General features: G+C 43.9%; 1 protein-coding gene across 1 annotated transcript in view; it reads right to left on the bottom strand.

Moving 5' to 3' along the window:
- The window catches only part of axdnd1 (axonemal dynein light chain domain containing 1), a 248778-nt gene that overhangs the window by 183035 nt on the left and 40954 nt on the right, over positions 1-24789 (bottom strand). Inside the window, exons 6-10 of the mRNA XM_078561454.1 lie at positions 23999-24119; positions 16641-16729; positions 16007-16063; positions 10736-10847; positions 3074-3195 (exon numbers count right to left, since the gene is read on the bottom strand). Of these exons, the coding sequence (XP_078417580.1) occupies positions 3074-3195; positions 10736-10847; positions 16007-16063; positions 16641-16729; positions 23999-24119 (501 nt within the window). The remainder of the gene's footprint in view (positions 1-3073; positions 3196-10735; positions 10848-16006; positions 16064-16640; positions 16730-23998; positions 24120-24789) is intronic.

Raw genomic sequence — 24789 nt, 5'->3', positions numbered from 1 at the left:
CAGGGAGGATGTTTCCCCTGGTTGGGGAGTCTAGAACCAGGAGCCACATTCTCAGGATACGGGGCAGGCCATTTAGGACTGAGATGAGGAAAGATTTCTTCACTCAAAGGGTGGTCAACCTGTGGAATTCTCTACCACAGGTGGCTGTGGAGGCCGGGTCACTGAGTATATTCAAGAAAGAAATTGATAATTTTTTGGATATTAGAGGCATCAAGGAGTATGGAGAGAAAGCGGGAAAGTGGCATTGAGATAGAGGATCAGCCATGATCATATTGAATGGCAGTGCAGGCTCGAAGGGCTGAATGGCTTACTCCTGCTTCTAGTTTCTATGCATTTTATAAGTATTCAGCAATAGTAATGCCATTGAATGTCAAGGGGTGATGGTTAGATTCTCTCTTGTTGGAGATGGTCACTGTCTGGCATTTGTTACTTGCCACTTGTCAGCCTAAGCCTGGGTATTGTCCAGGAGTTGCTGCATTTGGACATGGACTGCTTCAGTGTCTGAGGAGTCACGAATGATGCTGAACATTGTGCAATCATCAGCGAACATTCCCCACTTCTAACCTGATGATGGAAGGAAGCTCATTGATGAAGCAGCCGAAGAAGTTTGGACCTAGGACACTACCCTGAGGAACTCCTGCAGCGATGTCCTGGAGCTGAGATGATTGACCTCCAACAACCACAACCATCTTCCTTTGTGCTAAGTATGACTCCAACCAGTGGAGAGTTTTCTCCCTGATTCCCGTTGACTCCAGTTTTGCTAGGGCTCCTTGATGCCACACTCTTGTCAAATGCTGCCTTGATGTCAAGGGCAGTCACTCTCACCTCACCTCTGGAGTTCAGCTCTTTTGTCCATGTTTGAACCAAGGCTGTAATGAGGTCAGAAGCTGAGTGACCCTGGCGGAACCCAAACTAAGCGCCAGTGAACAGCTTATTGCTAAGCAAGTGCCACCTGCAGCACTGTTGATGACCCCTTCCATTACTTTACTGATGATCGAGAGTGGACTGATGGGGCAATAATTGGCCGGGTTGCATTTGTCCTGTTTTTAGTGTACAGGACATACCTGGGCAATTTTCCACATTGCCGGGTAGATGCCAGTGTTGTAGCTGTACTGGAACAGCTTGGCTAGAGATGCGGCAAGTTCTGGAGCACAAGTCTTCTGTACTATTGCTGGAACATAGTCAGAGCCAATAGCCTTTGCAGTATCCAGTACCTTCAGCCATTTTTTGATATCATGTGGAGTGAATCAAATATTTAATTGACTGAATCGAATATTTAATTGAGTGACTCGGCAGCTTCATGGGGGTTTCCCACTCACCTCAGATAGTATCCTGGTGAAATCCAGAAGTGGTTGGGATCATGTCATTTTGAGGATTTAACCCTCTGTCTACAACTAAATCCATATCCTCTTGGCAGTTAAAATTCTGCCCATTATGTTCATTAGCCCCTATTTTAACCTGGACATAGAACGTTAGGAGAGACGAGCGATAAACATCCCTTAACTTCATGAGGCCCATTCAATTTCAATTCTCCGGTCTCCTCTGCATGTCATTGCTTAATTCCTGCCTGCTTTGGGCAGGAAGCAGTGGCTGGTCAGTAGATCAGAGTGAAATTTCAGGTGGTCAGAAGAACAGTCGCTGGCAAACAGATAAATTGTGAGAATGGTGGGTGTCCTTGCCACCTGCTCAGAAAAGCAAGTTAAACTGGAAGACTGCAGAATTACTGTAGGATTTAGCTAGTAACTCACCAGGCTGGTTTTGTCCAGGATTAAAATTACCCCTACTGCCTCAGTTATTTATTACTGTGCTGCTAGTAAAAAAGAAAAAAATTGCATTTGTATAGCAGTTTTTATGACCTCAGGATTTCCAAAGTATTTTTCAACAAATGAAGAACTTTTCAAGAGTAGTCACTGTTCTAATGTAGGAAACACAAAGAAATTTGTGCACAGCAAACTCCACAAAGAGCGATATGATAATGACAGATAACCTGATTTTAGCATAAATTAAAGCAGAAAATGCTGGGAATACTCAGGTGTGCTAACATTTGTGGAGAGAGAAACAGAGTTAACGTTTCAGCTCGATGGCCTTCCAACAGAACCTGTTTTTAGCGATGTTGATCAAAATATAAATGTTGGCCAGGACATAAGGGACAATACCCCTGCCATTCCTCAAATAGTGACATGGAATCTTTTACCTGAGGGAGCTGACAGGGTCTTGAACTTACATCTCACCTGAAAGTCAGCATCTCTGACAGTGCAGCAACCCCTCAGTACTGTAATGCTGGCCTAAATATTATGTTCAAGCCTCTACATTGGGGTTTAAACCTACAACCTTCTGAATTAGTAGTCAGTGCACTACCAACTGAGGAACAGCTGACATACCCAAGTCCAAGTCATTGGTATATATCAAAAACAGCAGTGGTCCTAATACTAACCCCTGGTGAAAACCACTGTATTCTTCCATCCAGTCTGAAAAACAATCATTCACCATTACTCTGTTTTCTGTCCCATAGTTCATTTCATGTCCATGCTGTCACTGTTTCTTTAATTCCATCAGCTTTAATTAAATAGTGACATTTTATTGCTTTGGTTTCGAGAGGTTAATAGAAGGATTGTTTTAGAAATATATACATTTACTATATCTGAATATTCACCCATTCATCTTTTGCTAAATAAATTTGCTTATCAGTAAATGTAAAACTAAGTCTGATGTTGTGTATCCTTTCATTACAGGGATGAAAGAGCCTTAAATTATGTTTTTCCACTATGTTACATTTTATTATTACTTTAAAGAAAATATCAAATCCATTTTGTACATTAAATAGCAGCTGAATGATTACAACTGCAATATGATTGGTTGTTTGATTACCAATAATGTACCGGTGTTACAAAAAAAATTGAACTCAAGTGCATATTTTTGCTCATATACTGCAACTCACATATAAAATAAGCAAAACATTATTACCACATATTATTTATAATATGTTAAGCGATAGACTAAAATTTTAGAGGAAGTGATAATGAGTAGAATACAGTAATCTTCTAATCATCAAATTCCTACAGCAATGACAGACCTGATTTTGGCAAGAAGTTCTCCTCGCTCTGCACAATCCACGCTGACTTGACGAATAAGCTCATGGAATACAATGTTATAAATGTCTTGCTCTTTTTTCACAAGGTCCAACAAATGATGCATCTGTGCAATTAGAAACCACAACAAAGTACTTAGCAAATGGAGTTTAACACATGGTGAATTTGTGAATTCTGCTCAGTTAGTAAAATGATACAAGCACCTTTAGTGATCCAAGCACCCTACCTGAAATCATTTTATTTAAACAACATAAAGATTTACCAAAAGCAACAAATTTAGCTGAAGACCCATAATGCAAAGAATGGAGAATAAATCAAGATGTGTGAAGAAGTCCATAAAGACAGAAGGAAGACGGGGGTTGGCGCTGCACTGAAGTGACATGGGTCATAGGTTGCTCTTTGTTTAAGCTTTCTGCTTCTTGGCTTTTTTAATGTGTTCTTTCTAAGTTGTTTTAAACTTTGAGTTGTATGTTTCTTTTTCTCTCCTGTTGGCGTTCTTCGAGTTGAGTTGTGGGGTGACAGGGCTTTGCTAGGCGACAGCTAAGTGGAGCTGCCAGGGCTGGTAAAAAGCAAGGCCAAAGGGAAGAAGACCGGAGGAGAGCAGGGTGACACCAGGGCCGGAAGAAACAATACAACACCAGGGTCAGGGAGAACAAGGCAACAATGGCACAAAGGAGAGCGGGTCGGCACTAGGGCCAGGGGCAAGGGTGGGAGTGGGGCAACACTGGGGCCAGAGAGAATGAGGCAACATCGGGGCTGAGGGAAGCAGGGCAACACTGAGGAAGAACGGAGCAAAGCCAAGTAGGAGCAGAGGTGAACGAAGCTACTGGACCAGGCGGCCAAGGGGAGTTCAGCGGCTGAGGCTGAGTGGAGCCAGAGGGAAGGGAGGCTGCCAAGAATGGGAATGAGCGAAACTGCCTACCATTGCATGATTTACAACTGGAAGGTTCTGCTTGAACTTGCAGGAACTGCGGCCTTACAAGATACACCATTAAACTTACCCCAGTGGGTACCAACAAGAGATGACACACATTCAGGGCCAAAATGGCCTCAATTCAGGTGAAGAGGAAAATGAGAAAGTGTGAAACAGTATGTGACAAGGAAAGAGCAATGTTTATCAACAAGGGACAGCCTGAATTTGGGGCCAGGGTGGCCTCAATTCAGGCAGAGGGAGAAACGAGGTGACATGAGACAAATGCTGAAAAGGAGAGAGCAACATCCACCACTTCCAGTCAATTCTCTTAGTAATGTAAGATCAGTGACAAATAAAATTCAGACCTGCATAAGACTTTTGTCAGAATTCAAGGAGTCTAGTATGCTCTGTCTCACCAAAACCTGGTTAACATTGGACATTCCAGACAATGCAATTGATATTGATGGATTTGATCTATTATGCCAAGATAGATCTGCTACTGCTACAATATATGGATGTATGTGAATAAACATTAGTGCTGAAATTTACAGGTTAAGAAATGTATTTGTTTCGTTAACATTGAATTACGCTGTGTGGCTGTTAGATCCTTCCATCCGCCCTGTGAATTTAATCAATTACTCATTATTTTGGTATAGATTCCACTGGATGCTAATGCAGAGGAAGTGGCAGGCGTTGTTTGTAAGACAGTGCAAGAAATGTTCACTCCTTCTCCAGATTCACTAAAGATCATCCTTGGTGATATTAATCACTGTAACCTGACTTTGAGGGACACCCTCTGTAACTACACTCTGTGTTGACAAACCAACCGTGGAGAGAAGACACTGGATCAATGTTTTTGCTCCATTCTTGACTCCTACAAGTCTTTGGAGATTCAGATCATAATGTTGTGCATCTCCTCTTTAAATATCAACAAAAACTGAAAACAGTAAAACTTAGAAGGTATGTGGTTGAAGTCTGGGATAATGTGGCCATTCAAGATCTACAAATTTGTTCTGATAACACAAATTGGGACATTTTTATTGCAGATGAAAACATAAATAAGATATCATAAATGATTCTAATCATCTTCTGTGAACAGCTTCATGTCCAAACTAAAATAATTAATATTTATCCAAACAAGAAATCCTGGATTACAAAGGATTTAAATGCACTACTAAAGGAAAGACAAACCCGATGAACCAAAAATCAAGGTGAGAAAGGAAATTCAGAATGTGAAAGATGCATACAGAGATAACTTGCATGATTGTTTTAGGACAAATAATCCCAAGGCACGTGGAAGTGTATGAATAAAATGTCAGGATGCACATTGAAAATGAGAAATCACCCTTATTTGTCCACACACAATCCTGGTGATGTTGCGAATGAATTGAACAGATTTTTTAGCTGGTTGAAAATGATGATTTTGTGTTATTATCTACAAAAAGAAGCAATTCAAGTGAATGAGTCCATGGAAAGAATGAGGCCCGTATCAGACCAGTGGAAAAATTCTTAAGGAATGTGCTAATCAGTTCCCTTCTCTCTGGTCTTCAGAAATTGTTTGATACACATACTGTTCCTTGCTGTTCGAAATCAGCTATCATCGTTTCGATTGCTAACAAGCTGAATGATTACTTTCTAGTTGCCCCTACATCAAGAGTCACGTATTTTGAGCAGATTGTTACAAAGCATCTTTTAGATCCCCTTCACAAAAACAGAATTACCTGGAAAAACTCAGCAGGTCTGGCAGCATCGGCGGAGAAGAAAAGAGTTGACGTTTCGAGTCCTCATGACCCTTCAACAGAACTGAAGGGTCATGAGGACTCGAAACGTCAACTCTTTTCTTCTCCGCCAATGCTGCCAGACCTGCTGAGTTTTTCCAGATAATTCTGTTTTTGTTTTGGATTTCCAGCATCCGTAGTTTTTTGTTTTTAGATCCCCTTGTTCCACATATTGATCAGTTACAGTTTGCCCATCAACCTTATAAGGCAGTGGGCGATGCAGTTCTGACCTTGGTCCATTTGATTCAACAACACACAGATAGATTAGGTAGCTATGCTCATGCTACCTTTGTTGATTTCTCTTTAGCTTTTAATATCATGCTTACTGAGAAATTGAAAGACCTTAACATCAATCCCACTCTCCTACTTTGGATCAATGATTTCCTTTACAACAGGGCCCAATGAGTGTTGATTTCTGGAATTTACTCAGAGCCCATATTAACAAATATTGGATCGCCTCAGGGCTGTGTACTTTCACCTCTGCTTTTCATCTTCTACACGAATGATTGTTGATCAGAGCACGATGGCATAATGATCCTGAAGTATGCTGATTATATGGTACTTATAAAGAATAACAAAATATACTATAGGAATTCATGGAGAAGTTCGTAAAAGGGTGCAATGGCAATTCTCTTAAACTAAACAAATGCAAGATGAAAGAACTAAGTTTATAACTAGTTCTAAACTTTAGGAAAATGATAGTTAATGAAATTGTTCCCATGAAAATTCACGATGTGGACATTGAAGTAGTTACCAGCTGCAAGTATACACATCAAAGTAGATGATAAGTTGAACTGGAGGGAACTGTTTATAGATGTGCTAGCCAAGAGACATACACGATTATACCATCTTAGAAAATTAAAATCCTTTTGAGTAGATTCCTCAATCATTAAGATCTCCTACACGTATATGGTTGAGAGTTCTATCCTTTTTGGATATCTCTCTTGGTACCATGATCTTAGTGAAGTAGACACTTTAAGAGTACAGAGATTAGTGAAGCAGGCAGGAGGGGTATTTGATGAGCAGGTCTCTCTTGGTGAAATCTGAGTGTCATGAACAATGAGAATCACTTCTCGTCTCAGTATTACTGTTGGATGCGTTCAAGGAAAAGACTACAATCCCTCAGATGCAGGACAAAATGGTTCTTGAACTCATTTGTGCCCTTCTCCATAAGAACTTTTAACAGGAGATTGATGAATGGATGAGGATATGCACTCATGCTGGGACTCACTGACTGATTATTTTAATGCATTGTAATAGTTTTAATATATTTTAATTAAAGTTTAACTTCTGTGATAGTGTGATTTTTTTATTGTTATTTATTCATTTATATATAATTTTTGAATGAATGAGCAATGTATGCAAAATGAATTTCTGTATGAACAATAAAATGAAATTGAAGATTGAAATTGAGAAATAATGATTAACGTACATGTCGAACACCAGTAGGAAAGAAAAGCTGAGGAACCAATTTGTGCTCTGCTGCCAAACTCTATTTATATCTGTCTGGAGCGGATGTAAACTTAAATGTAAAAACATCTCTGAGTGCTTTCTAAAAACCAAAGCTTACTCATTTAAAAAAGCACAGAACTAGGGAGTTAAATACAGGTGTCACTAGCATTCCAATAGGGTAGGAAGCGAGCCTCTGTTGGGCAACTCATCCTAATGGTGCAACTAAACAAAAACTGTACCAAATTGCAATTCTTTTAAAAATTAAATGATACTGATGTACTTTATAGTATTAGAAATAACAGTATGAAAGAACCCTAATCTTTCTCTTTAAGGTTATACATAAAAGTGAAAATTCCACATTCCCAGTCAGGAAACGTCGCTCATTGTATGCAGGGTTGACTGCACTACTTTTGATCATTGCTCCCAATTGTAGCATAGGAGTGCATAATTTACTGTGTGCTATCAAAATTAACAAGGCATGTAACACAAATATCTAGTAAAAGGAAACAAAAAATATATAAAATCAAGCTTGGTGCAGAACAGGGCCTTGAGGAATGACTCATTTTTTGCTGTTTTTTTCCCCATTCCTCTCAAATCTCCCTGGTGACACACTGCACCATGGTGTAGAATAGTCAGGCTTCTACCATGCAGCTCTACCACCAGCTGCTGGGAGGTGAGCAAGAGAGCTCAAATGCAACTCAACACCTCTTCACAACAGCATGAGGGAGGGCAGTTTGTGATTCATGGCACCACTGCCAGTCCCCTGGAGTTGCATCTCAGTGCTCCTGGTAATCTAGGCCCAACCATCTTTACCTGCTTCATCAATGACCTTCCATCCATCATAAGGTCAGGAGTGGGGTTGTTCGCTGATGATTGCACAATGTTTAGCACAATTCACGACTCCTCAGACTCTGAAGCAGCCCATATCCAAATGCAGCAAGACCTGGACAATATCCAGGCTTGGGCTGACAAGTGGCAAGTAACATTTGCACCACACAAGTGCCAGGCAATGACCCTTTCCAACAAGAGAGAACCTAACCATCACCCCATGACATTCAATAGCATTACCATCGCTGAATCCCCCTCTATCAACATCCTGGGGGTTACCATTGACCTGAAACTGAACTGGACCAGCCATATAAACACTGTGGCTACAAGAGCAGGTCAGAGGCTAGGAATCCTGCCCCTCACCCCCTGAATCCCCAAGGCCTATCCACCATCTGCTAGGCAAAAGTCAGGAGTGTGATGGAACATTCTCCAATTGCCCAGATGAGTGCAGCTCCAGCAACACAAGAAACTTGACACCATCCAGGACAAAGCAGCCCTCTTGATTGGCACCACATCCACAACATTCACTCCCTCCATCACCGACGCACAGTGGCAGCAGTGTGTACCATCTACAAGATGCATTGTAGGAACTCACCAAGGCTCCTTAGATAGCACCTTCCATGACTGTTACCAAATAGAAGGACAAAGGCAGCTGGCACATGGGAACACTACCACCTGGAAATTCCCCTTCAAGCCACACACCATCCTGACTTGAAAATATATCACAGTTCCTTCACTGTCTCTGGGTCAAAATCCTGGAACTCCATCTTTAACTGCGCTGTGGGTGTACCTACATCATATGACCTGCAGCGGTTCAAGAAGGCAGCTCACCACCGCCTTCTCAAGAGCAATTAGGATTGGACAATAAATGCTGGCCTCGCCAGCAATGCCTGCATCCCATGAATAAATTTTTAAAAATCTGTTTGGGAACAGATTGCTGGGTTGCTGTGACAGCCTACAAGCCCCTCTGCAATGTAATACACAGCCATTTTTAAAAATATTCATTCATGGGATGTGGGCGTCACTGTCTAGGGCAGCATTTATTGCCCATCCCTAATTGCCCTTAAGAAGGCGGTGGAGAGAAGGTGGCATCAGTCTTGAATTTCCATGCCAGCAAACTGGCCTTGTGTTACAGCAGTCTGAGATTCCACTACAGCACTCCAACAGTGGGTTGCTACTGCTTATGCTACAATGGAAGCTGCAAAAGGGGCCATCAATGTTGAATCATTGTTAGGTCCACAATGTGTGAATGGAGTTGGCCACCACTTCCATGCTGAAAAATTGGCCTCTTGCATGCCCTTTGACATTGAAAACAGGCTTTCTGGCAGGCTTCCAATACTCCAAGCATTTAGTTGTGCATACCTATTAGTGTTCTTCTGTATGCTGCCCTGTTTGAACTGTTCATCTAGATCCTCTGCAGTGAAACCCTTGTGCAACCTTGCCCTCTAGAGAGCTGACATTTCTGTTATTCTTGCCCCCTACCCTGGTTGCAGCCACTTGTGCCTGGTGTCTCGCCACTTTAAGTTTCTAGCTCTAATCTATCCTCGAAGATAGACATACTGCCAGTATCTGAGCTGGTGGCTCCTCTATCAAAGCCTCCAGTGCAGCATCTGAAGATGTTGGAGCACCTTCTCTCCCACGTTGTGCCAGTCTTCAATGTTTCCCAGGTCAGATTCACTTCCTCCACAACTGTCAGCACTGCTTCAGCCACAGTGTGTCTTCCCTTTAAGAGATGCAGACTAGCTTTAAGCAATGCTTTGGTTAGCAAGTTACAAATTTGGACTCCTGGTTGACACATGCAACCAATGAGCAGCACAGGCTGCACATAGGAAATGTTCAAATAAGCAGCTAGCGTGAAGTTACATTCAGTCTGCATTATGTTGACCAGGCATTATAAGATTGTTTCTTGTGTGCTTGTGTGTTTCTTTTGGAAAATATATTCATTTGATGTTTTTAAGCTTAAAACAAGTTCTGATGAGGTGCTCTATCATTTTTTAAGACAGATGAGATTTTATGAAGGCACAAGATAATTCGGTAGCAAAAAGGAATTATGCAGCAAGTGGCTAGGATCTGAAATGTGCTGCCTCAACGTGTAATGGTGGCAGATTCAATCATGGCATTCAAAAGGGAATTGGATCATTAACTGAAAAGGAAAAGTTTGCAGGGCTACACGGAAAAGGCAGGGGAGTGGCACTAGGTAAATTGGTCTCGCAAAGAGCCAGCATGGACATGATGGGCCAAATGGCCTCCTTCTGTGCTGTAACCAGCCTATGATTCTACATGGCAGGTGTACTGTTCATTTCCAGGTCATGCTATCAAAGCTTAACTAGATCCTGAGGCAAGGATAGACATCATCAAAAGCATGGGAAGTTGGAATCACCCACCAGAGAGCTAAGATCTGAACTAACCTAGGATAAGAGATTAGTAAAGACCAAAAAATGCAATAGATTGGTAAAGATTAATTATTAATATTATGGAGGTAGAAACTGAAAGGGAACAATACAGTAATTCATGTGTGAATGAGTGGGCAAGAGAGAGGAATGAGAGAGTTAAATCTGCCATTGTAGCATCAAAATCTTTCCTGGTATTTAAGATTATAAAAAGGGTAATGATGTTTTCCCTGCATGTTTCTATTGAATGGGTCATAGTTAACGAACTGGCTTTTAAATCAGTACCTGTGTTTCTCCTTTGAATTGCTGTTCAGTATCTTCATTAAACCCAACCTTTTCCAGCATTGCATCCATCACTTGAGACAGCTGAATGGCCTCGACTCTGCCACTAGGTTTCCTGGCAATATAGATACAATGTACAAATTACATAATTATATGGGAACAGCAGTCACCCTTTCTTTGAGTAGCGTGACTTTTTTTTGCTCATTAGAGTCAGTGATCGTGAATACAATCGTTTCCCATTTGTTACCATCTAGAGTTACAATCGAAGATTTCCGACACAGATACAGAGTATACGATGCATTCCTCTGTATTTTGGGGCAAGTTTGGTAAAGAACAATAAAGATGTTAGAGTTAATTACAAGAACGTAATAAATAGGAGCAGGAGTAGACCATACAGCCCTTCAAGCCTACTCCATTACTTAATACGGTCATAGCTGATCGTCAGCTTCAACTCCACTTTCCCGTCTGCCCCCAAAACTCTTGATGCCCCGTGAGACCAAAAATCTGTCTATCTCAGCCCAAATATATTCAGTGATGGAGAATCCACAACCCTCTGAGGCAGAACATTCTAAAGATTCACAACCCTTTGAGTTGAAGAAATTTCTCCTCATCTGTCTTAAATGATCAGCTGGATCACTTAAGTGGAATGCTGGTCTTTATATCTGGAGGGTTAGAATACAAAAAGATAGAAGTTATGTCATAGTTCAACAAAACACTGGTTATGTCACACCTGGGAGTACTGTGAGCAGTTCTGACACCGCACCTTGGAAAGGATATATTGACCTTGGAGGGACTTCAGGGTAGATTTACCAGAATGATATCTAGACTCAATTGGTTAAATTTAGAAGGTCAAGGGGTGATATGATCCAAGTTTCGAAGATATTAAGAAGAAATGGTAGGGTAGATAGAGAGAAACTATTTCCACTGGTTGGAGGATCTAGGACTAGGGATCATAGCCTTACAGTTCAGAGTCAGGTCTTTCAGGAGCGTATTTAGGAAACACCTCTACACGCAAAGAGTGGCAGAAGTTTGGAACTCTCTTCCACAAATCACAGTTAATGCTAGGTCAATTGTTAATTTAAAATCAGAGATTGATAGATTTATGATAACCAAAGGTATTAAGGGGTTTCTGTTCTGCTGAAGGGTCATGAGGACTCGAAACGTCAACTCTTTTCTTCTCCGCTGATGCTGCCAGACCTGCTGAGTTTTTCCAGGTAATTCTGTTTTTGTATTAAGGGGTTTGGTGTTTGGGAAAAGGTCGGTTTATAGTGTGATCAGCAGAACAAATTCGCAAGAATACCAATTGTAAAGAGAACAACATTTTATACTGAATGGGAAGCAAGTGCTGACTGGTTGGCACTGCCATGGAGAATGCATCAGGGAACAGTTAAGTGCAAAGCTTTTATTTAAATTCAAAGCAGGCAGGTTGCTGATTGGACAAGGCACTGCCATGGAAAATGAACCAGGGAATGGCTGTCCCCCAAACTTTTGTTTAGTTGAAAAAGACAATGCATGGAAATGCTCCTTCTGTCTGCAAAGGATAGGGCCCTGTGTGTGAATATACATAGTTTCTAGCATGCGTAAGTGAGCTACACTACAAGCCCAACTGATAATCTTAAATTGGTTGTCTGTGTAATTCTAAGCACAGTCAGGATTGTTTAGCAAGTGATGTCCAATTGCAGAATCACATCTAATATTGGACACTATGTTTTGAGTTTTGCTGGTTGGGTACGGTCAGTACCTTGCCTGTTGCGAACAGGCCAAGGGACGTGCTGTTTGATACGATCTGCCAGCCTGGGATGTACAGCCTACATACCTGGCATCACAGCAGCAGTGAAATTCATATACCACATTACACATTTGTGTGATAGGCAGAATGGCTACCCTGAGCAAATCATTGCTCGCTGTATATCGGCAAACTCATGAATGGGTTTAAGGACGTCCGCCACTTTTAGTCCTGAAAAGTGCCCAGTCTACCTCAGATAACCCTGGAGGGGTAAGGTGTCTCAAAAATTTGAGCAACAGGTGAAGCTCGCCATTTCAAGCTGCTACTGCTCTGTAGCAGCATGTGTGGTATTCTCCACCATCAGGGTCCTGCCATCAAGCCAAAAAAACGTTTTAGCTATCACACAACTGGGTAATATGGTATATGAATTTCAGTGTCGATGTCAGAGATCTAAATGTATTGGCATGCCTAATGGTTGGCAAGCATTGATGGTTACAGGGGGATTAAAGACATTTCCTTTATTGTGATGAAACAATGTTGTGTTCTTTTGTTCACTCTTTATTGAATGTCCATGTTAGTGTCCAGTATTGTACTCACCACTCTGCGGGTCTTGGCTGAATTTGCAGGCTCAGCTGGGCCTCCCTTCTGTGCATTGTAAAGGAGGTTGTCTGAGATGACTCTCAGTGGGGATAATTGAAAAGATGTAGGTGACCCCAAAGCCCTGTGAGGACTCTGCCAGCCAAAACCTTGAGATGGAACCTCATTTGGACAGAACTGACACCACCCCCTAGGCCACTCATTTCCTTACCTTGACTGACTGATCCAACCACCCTCCCCGCCATATCCAGGAGACCAGGCCCTTACCACTTCACTCTCCCATGCACCAAAACCCTCTGTCATCCTGTGCATCCCTCTTCCACTCCTTCATACAGCCGATTCCCAACCTTCCAACCTAAGGTCCTAAGTCAAGGCGGCAGCATTCCAACAGCTTAAGGCTGACGTCCAAAAACAAATCCAGAAGATAAAGGACATGAGATGGGAAGAGAAAATCCAAGAGATCCAACAATATCCTGACCATCACATGCAAAGCCTTTTGAAGCCACCAGGGCAATATATAGACAAGGTCAAATGGACAAAATCTCCTTCGCTCACAGAATGGTGTTTCTCTTCTTAAGGATGACAATGCCATCCATCAATGTTGGAAAGAATATTTCAACAACTCAACTGTGAATCCACAATGGCAGCTGATACTCTCCAGGCTATCCCCCAGTACCCTGTGGTAAAATCCCTGGATGAACCACCATTGACTGGAGAGCTGCAAAAAGCAATCAAACGGGCGAAAAAACATGGATGGTATTCCAGCCGAGGTCTTCAAAGCTGGTGGTCTTATGCTCACATCAGGACTCCATGCGCTCATCCTACAGATTTGGGAGGAAAAAGAACGAACCCCACCCCCCACCTCCTGACTTCAGGAATACAATGTTTGTAAATACGTTCAAGAAGGGAGATAAATCATGCTATGGAAACTGTCGAGGTATTTTCCTCTTATCCAGAGCAGGACAAATGCTGACATATATTCTCATGAATCACCTACTTCCTGTGACTAAGGAAATCCACCCAGATACAGTGTGGCTTTAGACCTTCCAGAGGGACCTGACAAATGCAAGAAAAATATCAAGAACAACACCAGGAACTCTTCATTGCATTTATCAACCTGACAGAAGCATTTGACTCAGTAAGTTGCAAGGCCCTGTGGATTCTGCTCCAGAGATCTGGATGCTCAAGAAACTTCATCATAATCCTGCAACTGCTTCATGATGATATGATTGCAACTGTCTTGAGTGAGAGATCTTAAACAGAGGCTTTCAAAATCTGCGCTGGTGTCAAGCAAGGCTGTGTGATAGCCCCCGTACAATTTAAAATCTACCATGCCAGTGGCTATTCATCTCACCAAAGATCAATTGCCTTCCTGTGTGAGTATTAAATACCACCTAGATGCAAAACTCTTTAACCTCAGTTGCCTCCGTCCCAAACCTATGCTGACCACCACAGACATACATGATGTACAGTTTGCAGATGACTGCAGAGTTGTTGTCCATTCTGTACCAGATTTGCACTCTCGATCTCTTCAATTCTGCATACAATAGACTTGGCCTGTCCTTGAACTTTGCCAAAAACAAAACTCATCTTAATGTTTCACCTCCCATATATGTTGAGGGATAGAGTCTGGAATATGTCATGCCTTGGCAGACACTTCTCTCAAAAGGCCACACGGATGAGGAGATCCAACACCGGATCAACTGCACCAGCTCAAACCTTCTACAAACTACAACAGCGAGTGTTTAACAAAGACCTCCGCAAGTATACAAAAGTCCTAGTGTACAGAGCAGTTGTCTTCACCACACTCCTTACTGCAGTGAGACCTGGATTGTGCATCAGCGACACTTAAGAACACTATAGACAAATTCTATCAGCAATGCCTCACGGCATCCTCTGGATTCAATGGAAGGACTGTCGCACAAACGCTAGTTTCCTTTTTGAAGCCAGCTGCAGAAGCATTCGAGCAAAACTGCAAAATCAACTAATATGGACTGGACACTGTATCTGGATGGTCAAATAGCGTCTTCTCCCACCACCTCCACCCCCTGCAAGGTCCTTTTTCTCAACTTTCAAATGGCCAGCGTTCCAGGGGAGGATTTAGAAAATGCTTCAAAGACACTCTGAAGCTCTCCATGAACCGCAGCAGCATTGACATGAATGATTGGGAGGAGCTTGTTACCAATCGTTCAAAATGGTGCCAATTTGTCCACCAAGCTACATCACGCTTTGAGTCCAAACACCTTAACGATGAGATAGAGTGGTAGCAGAGAAGGAAAGGAAAGGAAGCAAATCCTGCATTCCAAATCACACTACCTTGTGGAATGTTCTCCCCAATATGTCCAAAGATCCATGGGTCAAGAATCAGTCCGTTCAGTTACATGAAGGCCCATGGCAGAAACTCATGACCTTGAGTGGATGTCATCCTTAAATCAAGGAACAGCCAATGACAACACCCGAACCCCAAATTTTCAAACTCTTCTGCCACCCCTCCTCACCCCTGACTCGCCCTTTCCAGTTCTGAGCCTCTATGCAAGCTGCCATTCTCCTGCTCCCCTCCCTTGTGCCACAGAGTTCATTGGAAAACTGCTGACCTCAGACACAACTGCGCAAAGCCAATTGGCGCATACCACCTTTAAACAAACATGAATCGGGTGCCATGAGATTCTTGTAGGCAGCTGACTTCACTTTGAAAGTAGGACGACATTTTTTTTAAATGCTAGAGTATTTATGGCATGCAAATATATTACAAGTATGAACCCACTACAGGATGGCGTGAGATCCGACATGTTACAAACATACCGGTGACTTAATCTTGGCATCTCATCCAGCCATCAGGAAGTTGAAATTTCACATCCAGTCTAATTCAGTCACCCCACACACCTTATTTCCTGCTCTTGCTGGCTCCATAATATACCCATCCCAAAGAGTCATTGAATGCAACTACTCACATGGATGGAAATACCCTCAGTTTCTTCTCATGGTCCTGCAGCAGGGTTGTGTATTTACTAGAAGAAAGATCAGGCACAGGTTATTAGGTACTCTGGCAGATTCTTTGGAGGTAACATTATAGCTTAATGGGTGTATATGTGAGCTGGCGTTCGACCTTGAAGGACTTGAAGATGCACTCACAAGGAAGGCAGGTTAGAGAATCATGCCTACAATGCTATAGCCTGTATTGAAATCACACTCCCCACAAACAATTGTTCACTTTTTAGTTTATATGGCCATAGTGACACAGTAAATTGCAGTTGCAATGTGCTGTACCATGATATGATGGTGGTACATAGGTACCTAATGATACGCCACAAGGCACACCAATTTCACGCATGTCACTGTGAAAAGGTGTTAAGAAGAAGTCAGATACTTTCTTAAAAAAAAGCAGGATAGGGAAAATAAGAGAAAGGGTCATTCAAAATTGCTCGCACAGATTTCCAAGCAGCCAACATATTCATAGCCAACCAAAGCTGGTGATCTAGGACCTCTCGTCTATCATGTTGCGTAACACATGTTAAAAAAGATATTCACTTCTAAGCTAAAGGAGCACTTCATGGCAAATATCTACTATATTAGAGGGTTACTCACTCTTCATAGTATTCCAATCCCAAGACTCCCCGATTCTTCACAATGTGGTAGTCATCTGGTATCAGGCTCTCAGGAATATCAAACTGCTTCTGTTGAGAGAAATAATGGTCTAGATTTTAAGTTCCTGAAGCACTACTAGCAGGATTGTCTGGTAGCACGCAGGAAATCCGGAAGTGCAACATGTTTGTCAGTGGCTTTTTAACCCAACCACTACATTACTATAGTATTTCTGAGTTTCCTTAGCAATTATTTTGGGCAAGTATGATAACGATCTACATGAGTCGATTTCAACTCCAGTATTTAATGGAACACTCCAAACATGAAATTTACTGGGTTTTGAAGTTGGGAACATAACAGAATTAATTGACAGACTATAGAGTGCACACGTTCAAAGGCTTCTCCTCCCTGGATGTGATACTGGGGGCTGAACAGGCCCATAGGGTGATACTGTTCCTACTGACCGGAGTAAGAACCCCACCAGTGAAACAAAGAAGGCATGGCTGGAGGTAGAGGAGGAGGTCAGCAGCAGGACTGTGGCGCCACCTCATGGATTCAATGCCAAAAGCAGTTTAATGGCCTAAGCACTGTAGAAAAGGTGAGTACATTGGCACATTCACCTACATCCTGATGTGTGTATCAGCCAAACACCCTCACTCTGCCTTCTCATGTCTACTCCAACACATCTCTCTTCACACCAACTGACCTCACAGGTATACCTTTCCCTCCCTGTCTGTGCACTTTCTCACATCCCTAATCTGTTCATTCACCACTGACACGATGATCTTTGTGGAATGTCATTCCTCTTCTTCATAGTCACCCTCAGCAAGTGCTCTCCAACCAACCATTTAACGCATGTCATTACTCTCATTCATGCATCTCTTTCCTTTCATACAGGAGAAGAAAGTACAGAACATGAAGGAGAGGCATCTTACTGAAATGTTTAACATCCTAAGGGAGCTTAACAGGTTACAAGCTGAGATAATCCCCTCAATCGAGAACTAGAGGGCATAGTTTCAGGAAAAGGGGTCACCCATTTACGATGGAGATGGGAAGGACTCTCTTCTCTCAGGGGGTCTTGAACTTTTGGAATTCTTACCCAGGGAGCTGCAAAGGCTGAGTCATTGAAAATTCAAGGTTGAGGTGGACAGGTTATTGAATTATAGAGGAGCCAAGGGCTATGGGGGTCAGGCCAAAAAGTGGAGTTGAGGCCAAGTCATATCAGCCATGATCTTATTGAATGATGGCGCAAAGGCTCTAGGGGCTAAATGGCCTATGCCTGCTCCTATTTCTTATGTTCTTTTGAAAAATGGTCATGTGCACTTAAAATATCCTTAACTTGACAATTCTAATTCAAGTCTTTCATCTCCCACAGGGTCTTCAAATATCCTGGAGGAAGTGGTGCAGAAGGACGACAATGACCCCACAGAGGTCAATACTTCTGAGGATGCAACATTGCAGAACACAAGCAGACCATGCACTTGCTCAGATATTTGCACTTCAGTGTGACCAGTATGGCTCATAGTTGGGTTTTCACCTGCTGTCTAACACATCAAAGGTGAGCAAAAGCAGATGGTGGAGACAGAGCTAGCAGTTGGGAGGGCGTTGCTGCTCTTGTTCCTCCTCCTGCTGGTGCTGCTCCTGGTTATCTTGCTCCTTAACTGAGCTACAGAGTAAAACATTTTAAGTGGCCCCATGCCGATCTTACAGAGCAAACCCCCAAAATTGTCAAGTAACCTCCAAACATGTCAAAGTAATCTCCAAAGATGTGAAAGTAACCTCTCAGCACAAGCTAGCAGCTATGAGGTTTCAATACTTATTGACAAATTTCCCTGTCAAGTCTTGAGTCCCCTCAGTTGTTGCTGTTCTTCCCTTGCTTTCACAGGTGAGTTTGAAGCAGCCCAGAAAACCAATGGACTCAGTTAAATTGTAAAGATCGCTGTAATTGAGTGATTAATGTTAATTGCATTTTAATTGGGTGTTTAATTGTTTTCAGGTGTTAAGCATTAACTTGTGTTAATGAAAACTGCGTTGTTTGAGTTTGAAGGTGCTCGTTTGTAATGTTTGTCTCTGTACATAAAAGCCTATAAGTGTGTAAAGATGAGGCTCCAGTTCTATCCTTCACTGCCAGGCTAACTAGAGGGTCAACAATAAATATTGAAATTGACAATCCTCCTCTCCCGAGGGGGTTGCCCGCAGTAAGCCTCACACATTGCAGTTAAATGTGGAAGTCAGGTCATTGCAGTCAGCTTCCTGGCATGCTGTCAATTTCCCTGGTTTTAACTCCCTCATTCATTCCCAAACCCACACAATCCTGCGTGCACTTGACCCACTCGAGCATAAAATAGCATGTGATGACACTGGGTGAGCATCCCGACGTCATCGCGCACTTGCGCGACATTTTGATTGGTGGGCGAGAGCAGGAGCGGGAGTCCGAGCTGCACCCGCCATTAATTAAGAGGCCAGTTAAGGCCATTAAAAAGGCAACTGACACCGATTTTACATTGCCCGTATGATTTCGTGCTCATCGCACAGGCAAAACGGGCAGGCAGCCAGTCAACAATTTGCAAAACCTCATCTATGGGCAGGATAAAAAGGGTCAGCAGCATTTCCATTGTGAGTAGTGAGTAGTTTGGTAGATTGTTTGCTGCTGGTGACTTATTGTTGCTTGGCAGCTTCATCTCTGTTTGGGGCTTCATTCTTAGCATTTCCAGGCTTCCTTTCAAGCCTCCTTGGTGGCTCTAAGGACCCCGGAGGATTCAGACCACGTGGACCCTTCCAGGTATCAGGCAGCCTTCTGTAACCCTGGTAATTGGGATTGTGGTCTCCACTGGAGGGATCTCCTCGGAGGAGGGAGGGGCAGAAGAGAGAGGAGGCCAGGTTGCAGCTTGCAGGGGAGTGACCTTTGGGAGGAGAGATGCAGGCACAAGGGGCAAGGAGCCACCAGGTAGTCCAAGGCATTAGGGGCCACAGAAGACACCGCTATCCTGCTGCCAGGGTTTACAGGCGGCGAAGCAACTACCTCAATATGTCCAAGGTGCAATGCCGAAGGAGGCTCCGCCTCTCAAGGGAGAGGGTGACCTCCATTTGTCAGATGATTGGGACTGAGACCACCTCCTTGGGTGGGCACCCCATGCCAGCGGCTCTGAAGGTCACAGTGGCCCTCAGCCTCTATGCATCTGGCTCTTTCCAGGGCTCAGTGAGGGATCTGTGTGGAGTCTCCCAATCAGCTGTCCATAGTTGCGTGAAGCTGGTGACAGAAGCTCTGTTCAGGCAGATATTGACTTTCATTCATTTCTGTATGGACAAGGCCAGCCAGGCTGAACAAGCCAGAGGCTTTGCAGCAATTGCTAGGTTGCCCCGCATCCAGGGTGCATTCAATTGCACACATGTGGCCATCAAGACGCCAGCGGGTCAGCCAGGTGCCTTCGTTAACAGGAAGGGCTTCCACTCCATGAACATGCAGATAGTGCGTAACCAGAAGATGCATATTCTGCAAGTCTGTGCAAGGTACCCTGGCAGCACCCATGGCACGTACATCCTAAGACAGTCCCAGACTCTGAGGCTCTTCAGTTTTCCAGCCCGACTGGATAGATGGCTGCTGGGTGACAAGGTGGCTTATGACGTCTGTCCACCACCCAAGAACAGAGGCAGAGCAGCAGTATAACAGGAGCCATGCCTCCATAACGGCGGTGATAGAGAGAACCATAGGTCTTCTGAAGATTCACTTCAGATTCCTGGACCGTTCAGGTGGAGCATTACAATGCCCCCCAGAGTGGGTGTCACTGATCGTGGTCGCATACAGCACTCTCCACAATCTGGTACTGGCAAAGGGGGACCCACTGGAGGAAGAGGATCTTGATGCAGCTCCACAGGCAACAGATGATGAATCCAGTAGTGAGTCACAAGAGGAGCACAGTGAGGAGAACGCTGAGGGCATGGAGGCAGATCTCTGTAACCTCCAGGGAGGAAGGGAAACCAGGGCCGTCTTGATCCAATGCTCTTTCAGCTAGGCTCCTAAATAAGCGCTACCACCTCATGCCAGGGCTGCCGCCTCCATCCCGGATGTCTGAAATGACCCTTTCCTTTGACCCCAAAGTCCACTCAGTGCCTGTGCAATAAAATTTAGAGCCACTTACGTCCAGCATTACATTCTGGGGTACCCTGCACCACATCAAACAAAAATGGTGAAGCATACTCAGGCCATTACGACAAAAGAAAATTGATCTAATTTTGACAGTCCAAACAAATTAACAGAACCTTTTCTCATCTTCAACCCCAGACCAGTACACATAACTAAAACATCGCACAACAGTAGATCACCCGTGACCAGTCCCTCTTGTGCTCATGGTGCCTTAAACTTATGTTTGCGAATGCTATGTCTTTGTGCTCCCCCCTCGCTGGCAGCAGCATTGGAGGCAGCCTGCTGACTCTGTCTTCCTGTTGGCCTTGATGACCTTGGCAGTTGTCCTCTGGCTAGTGGAGCCTATGCTGGCCTCGCCTGAGAGGGAGCAGCCTGTGCCACAGCTGGCATCTCCCCAGTTGCCGCAGCTTCATCAGATGCCACGGTCACTAGCAGAGGGACGGAGTAGCTGCTGCTGCTGTCATCCAGAGTGCCCTGAGAGGAGCCCGCAGAGATGACAGGCAGCTCATGTGCCAACATGAGGTCGCTCTGGACCTCCCTGCTCGCCATTGATGGACGGGCACCTAGCTGGGATACTGGGTGCCTCACCCATTTCCCACACTGACACTAGCCACCTGAGGTCAGTACCTGTGTGAGGACTTGCAGGTCCGAGCGCAACCCCCATGAACCCCTGATTCTGTTCCTGGATCTGCTCCTCCATGACAGTCAGCACTCTCTCAATGGAGGAGGCAGTGCACTCGGCCATGAGGGTGTACGCAGTGCTGATGCTCCGCATGGAGTCCTCCATAATGGAGGCCATGGCACGCATAACCTCATGGATCTCCACCAGATCCTCCCACACATCTCGCTGCACATCCAGCATCTGCCGCCTAATGGACGACTGCAGAGGCTCATTACTGCCTTCGACTTGGCATTGTTCTGGTCTCCAGTTGTCCTTCAATTGCCGGCGCCCTGGGCACTCTCTACCTCCGCCGGCACCTCAAGCGATTGCGAAGTGCCCTCACCGCTGTGCACTGACATTCTAGCCGCTGATCTAATGCCCGCCGAAGTGCTGGTATCTGCGCTGGTGCCTGGTACAGAGAACGAGTGTGACGCAGGTGTATCTAGAGCCTGGCGGTCCTCTGGCGTCAGGGGTGGCTCTTCGGGGTCCTGCGCTTGAGTGCATGGTGGCAAATCTAAGGGAGAACAACAACATGTCATTTGTTTAAGTCATCACACTGTCACTGTGCATGCCAGGCACCCTGGGGAGACCATGGAGATCTGCATCATGGTGCCATCGTCTTTCAATGATCAATGGAGTATCCAGTTTTGAGGCTCTCATCAATGATGAGTCTGCACAAGAATGTTTGCACCATCCAAACCTCTGCGCACCCCATCCTTTCCAGCTCCAAGGCATCCTGCTCATATCTGGTTAGGATTAGGAGGTTTTGGCGGCCTCCGCTGGTCTTTCAATATTGTTATGGGCCGTATTCTCCTGAAAGGACAGAGGAGCATTGATTAGTCCACTCTCTACCTGCAGCGCCATTACAGCCTTTCCAACCCCACCTAAGGAGCACCTTGTAGGGCACATCCAAGTCGTGGCCCTCGAGCCGCAAGGCACTCAATCCAAGCAGCCAGGGATCACCCCTTTGGCCAGCTCCGGCGTCATTGATGGTTGGCACGCAGACTCTAACACCCTTGAGCTCCACCGGGGTGGGTGGGGGGAAAACAGCCAGGCCTTAACACTTCATTGTGCCAACATGGTACTCGCCCTCCCTAAGTGCAGCCGAGTGTTAAACCTGTTGTGACACTGGACCACACAACTTCATGGCTGCTGACCAGTGCTGCCACCTCCTTTCAAGCTCTTTTTGAGAGGTGGCAAGGCCTCCTCCTTCCATCCATGGGGACAAGGATGTCCCTCCTGGCAGCCACCTCCTCCAGGAGGACCGCAAGGCACTCATCAGAAAACCGGAGTGGGGGGGCCAGCGCCCACCCGACCTGCCCACCCGCCTGTCGTCTGCAGCCACACTGGAAGCCATAATTTCCTGTTCACAACACCGAAGATGTCTTCTTCACTGGCACCCTTCCAGTGAGGAGCTGCGTTTCATGATGGGCGGGCCTTAATTGGCCCGCCAGTGTGAAATCGCAGTCAGGGGCCTGTTTCCCAGCCACCCCTGGACCCGCCGGCCGCACCCACCCACCAAACTCAAAATTCTGCCCTAAAATTCAGCACAATAGTTCTCAGTGTCGGCACTATGAGCTGAAAGCATTAATTGCTCAGTTGTGTGTTCAGAGACATCACAGGATATCTCAACCGAATGGTATCATAGCAAGATCCTTGCCTTGCAAATTTCTGCCACTGAGACACATTAATTCATCAGCTTTACTTATAATGAGTTCCACCAACTGCGTAAGGTCTGAAAGAGATGTGAAGTGAAGCTGCTAACCAAACACATAGTTGAACAAATCCCCAAGATATTTGTATTTGAATTGAATGATTTTGGCCCTCCCCTAGGCATTAGACTCAGACAAAACGACAAAAATCTGAAACAACTTCAAACTGGAACATAATTTGTACATGAATCAGTTCTTAATCTTCTTAACCTGCTGAAACATACAGCACAATACAATGGTTCTTATTCCTGGACCCCTGAGATCTATATAGGTACCCGAAAAACAGCTTCAGCATTCCAGGAATATACTTGATAATTGTTTAGGCGCATGCTGTGTTCAGCTGGTGTATTGGATGCTGCATTTGTTTCATGGCTTCTGAATAGAACCTTGCTCAATCAGGTGAGACTTACGTTTCTTGGTAAATATTGGTAGGAGATTGACTGCTTTAAAGTGAAGTTGCTTGAGAAGAAAATGCTGAAGTACAATAATGCAGTAGTGATGCTTGAAAATGAGTTTTATCTTCACAAAAAACTCATTCCCAGGATGGTATCAACACTCCAGTAACCTTTTTATAGGTGTCTTTCAAAGAGCTCAGGATGGGAGGATTCCTTCTTTTAACTGAGTCCTGATGGTGATAGCCCTTCTTTTATGTAGTAACATGTATTACAAGTAAAGGCCTCAAAACTAAATTTTGTTTCTCATATCAGGAAATTTTATTTGAGAAATCCAAAATTGAACTAAAGTCACATCAGTGCCGCATTGTGCCCAAGATATTTAAATACTGTTGACTGGAAGTAAAGCATACCAAACCAAACCATCCAGTTTTTCAAAATCTATAACTTACTATGACAGGTTGCTTTACAAGTTGAGCCCGAACAGCACTCTTGTCCATGGTTGTTGATACAGGAGGTACGGACTGCTCAGAGCATTTGGAATATACAGCATCACATAAAAATGAGATATCCCTGAAATTAAGATTGGGGAGCATGAAAATTATTACACAATTATCAAAAAGTCACAAGGGGAAAAAAACAAATATACCTATTTTTTTTTTTTAAAATAATAAATTTTCATCCTACCTGTGCTGAGGATTTCAAAAGGCCTACAGATAAAATATTTAACTGGTTGACTTTTGCGATCCTTAATTAGGTTACAACTTGACACACTTCCTTGACAAACCAGCTAAAGTGATCTCAGCTTATCCCCGATCTAAAATTTTGTCTTTGATTTAGTTGTAAACTGATATTACAGCATTAAAGAGCCCCACCTCCCAGTAGTGTTTCCACAACCTTTTTTTAATGAGAAATTGAGAAAAGGAAGCAGTCTTTATTTACAAAGACAATTGCAGTAGACAAAAAGAGAAACTCACGTACAATCATAAGAGAGAAACATACAAGAAGTGAGCAGGGTCAACAGAAGCAAAAGGAAATCAAAAGTTTCGAAGGTGCCAAGAGAATGACTAAGGAGCTTCGGGAATCCAAGGCAAGAAAGACATCATAAAAAAAAAAAAAGAGTAAAGCAGGAGATTTAAAATTGTACAAACAAGAAAACAATGATGAGTATGGCTATGACACAGTACTGGATATATTAGAAACCATAGAAAAGTTACAGTGCAGAAAGAGGCCATTCAGCCCA

This window comes from Cetorhinus maximus, chromosome 17 (assembly GCF_964194155.1).
Source record: "Cetorhinus maximus chromosome 17, sCetMax3.hap1.1, whole genome shotgun sequence".
Taxonomy (NCBI): domain Eukaryota; kingdom Metazoa; phylum Chordata; class Chondrichthyes; order Lamniformes; family Cetorhinidae; genus Cetorhinus; species Cetorhinus maximus.
Note: the sequence above shows the minus strand (reverse complement) of the source record. Positions and strands in the feature narration are given on the sequence as shown.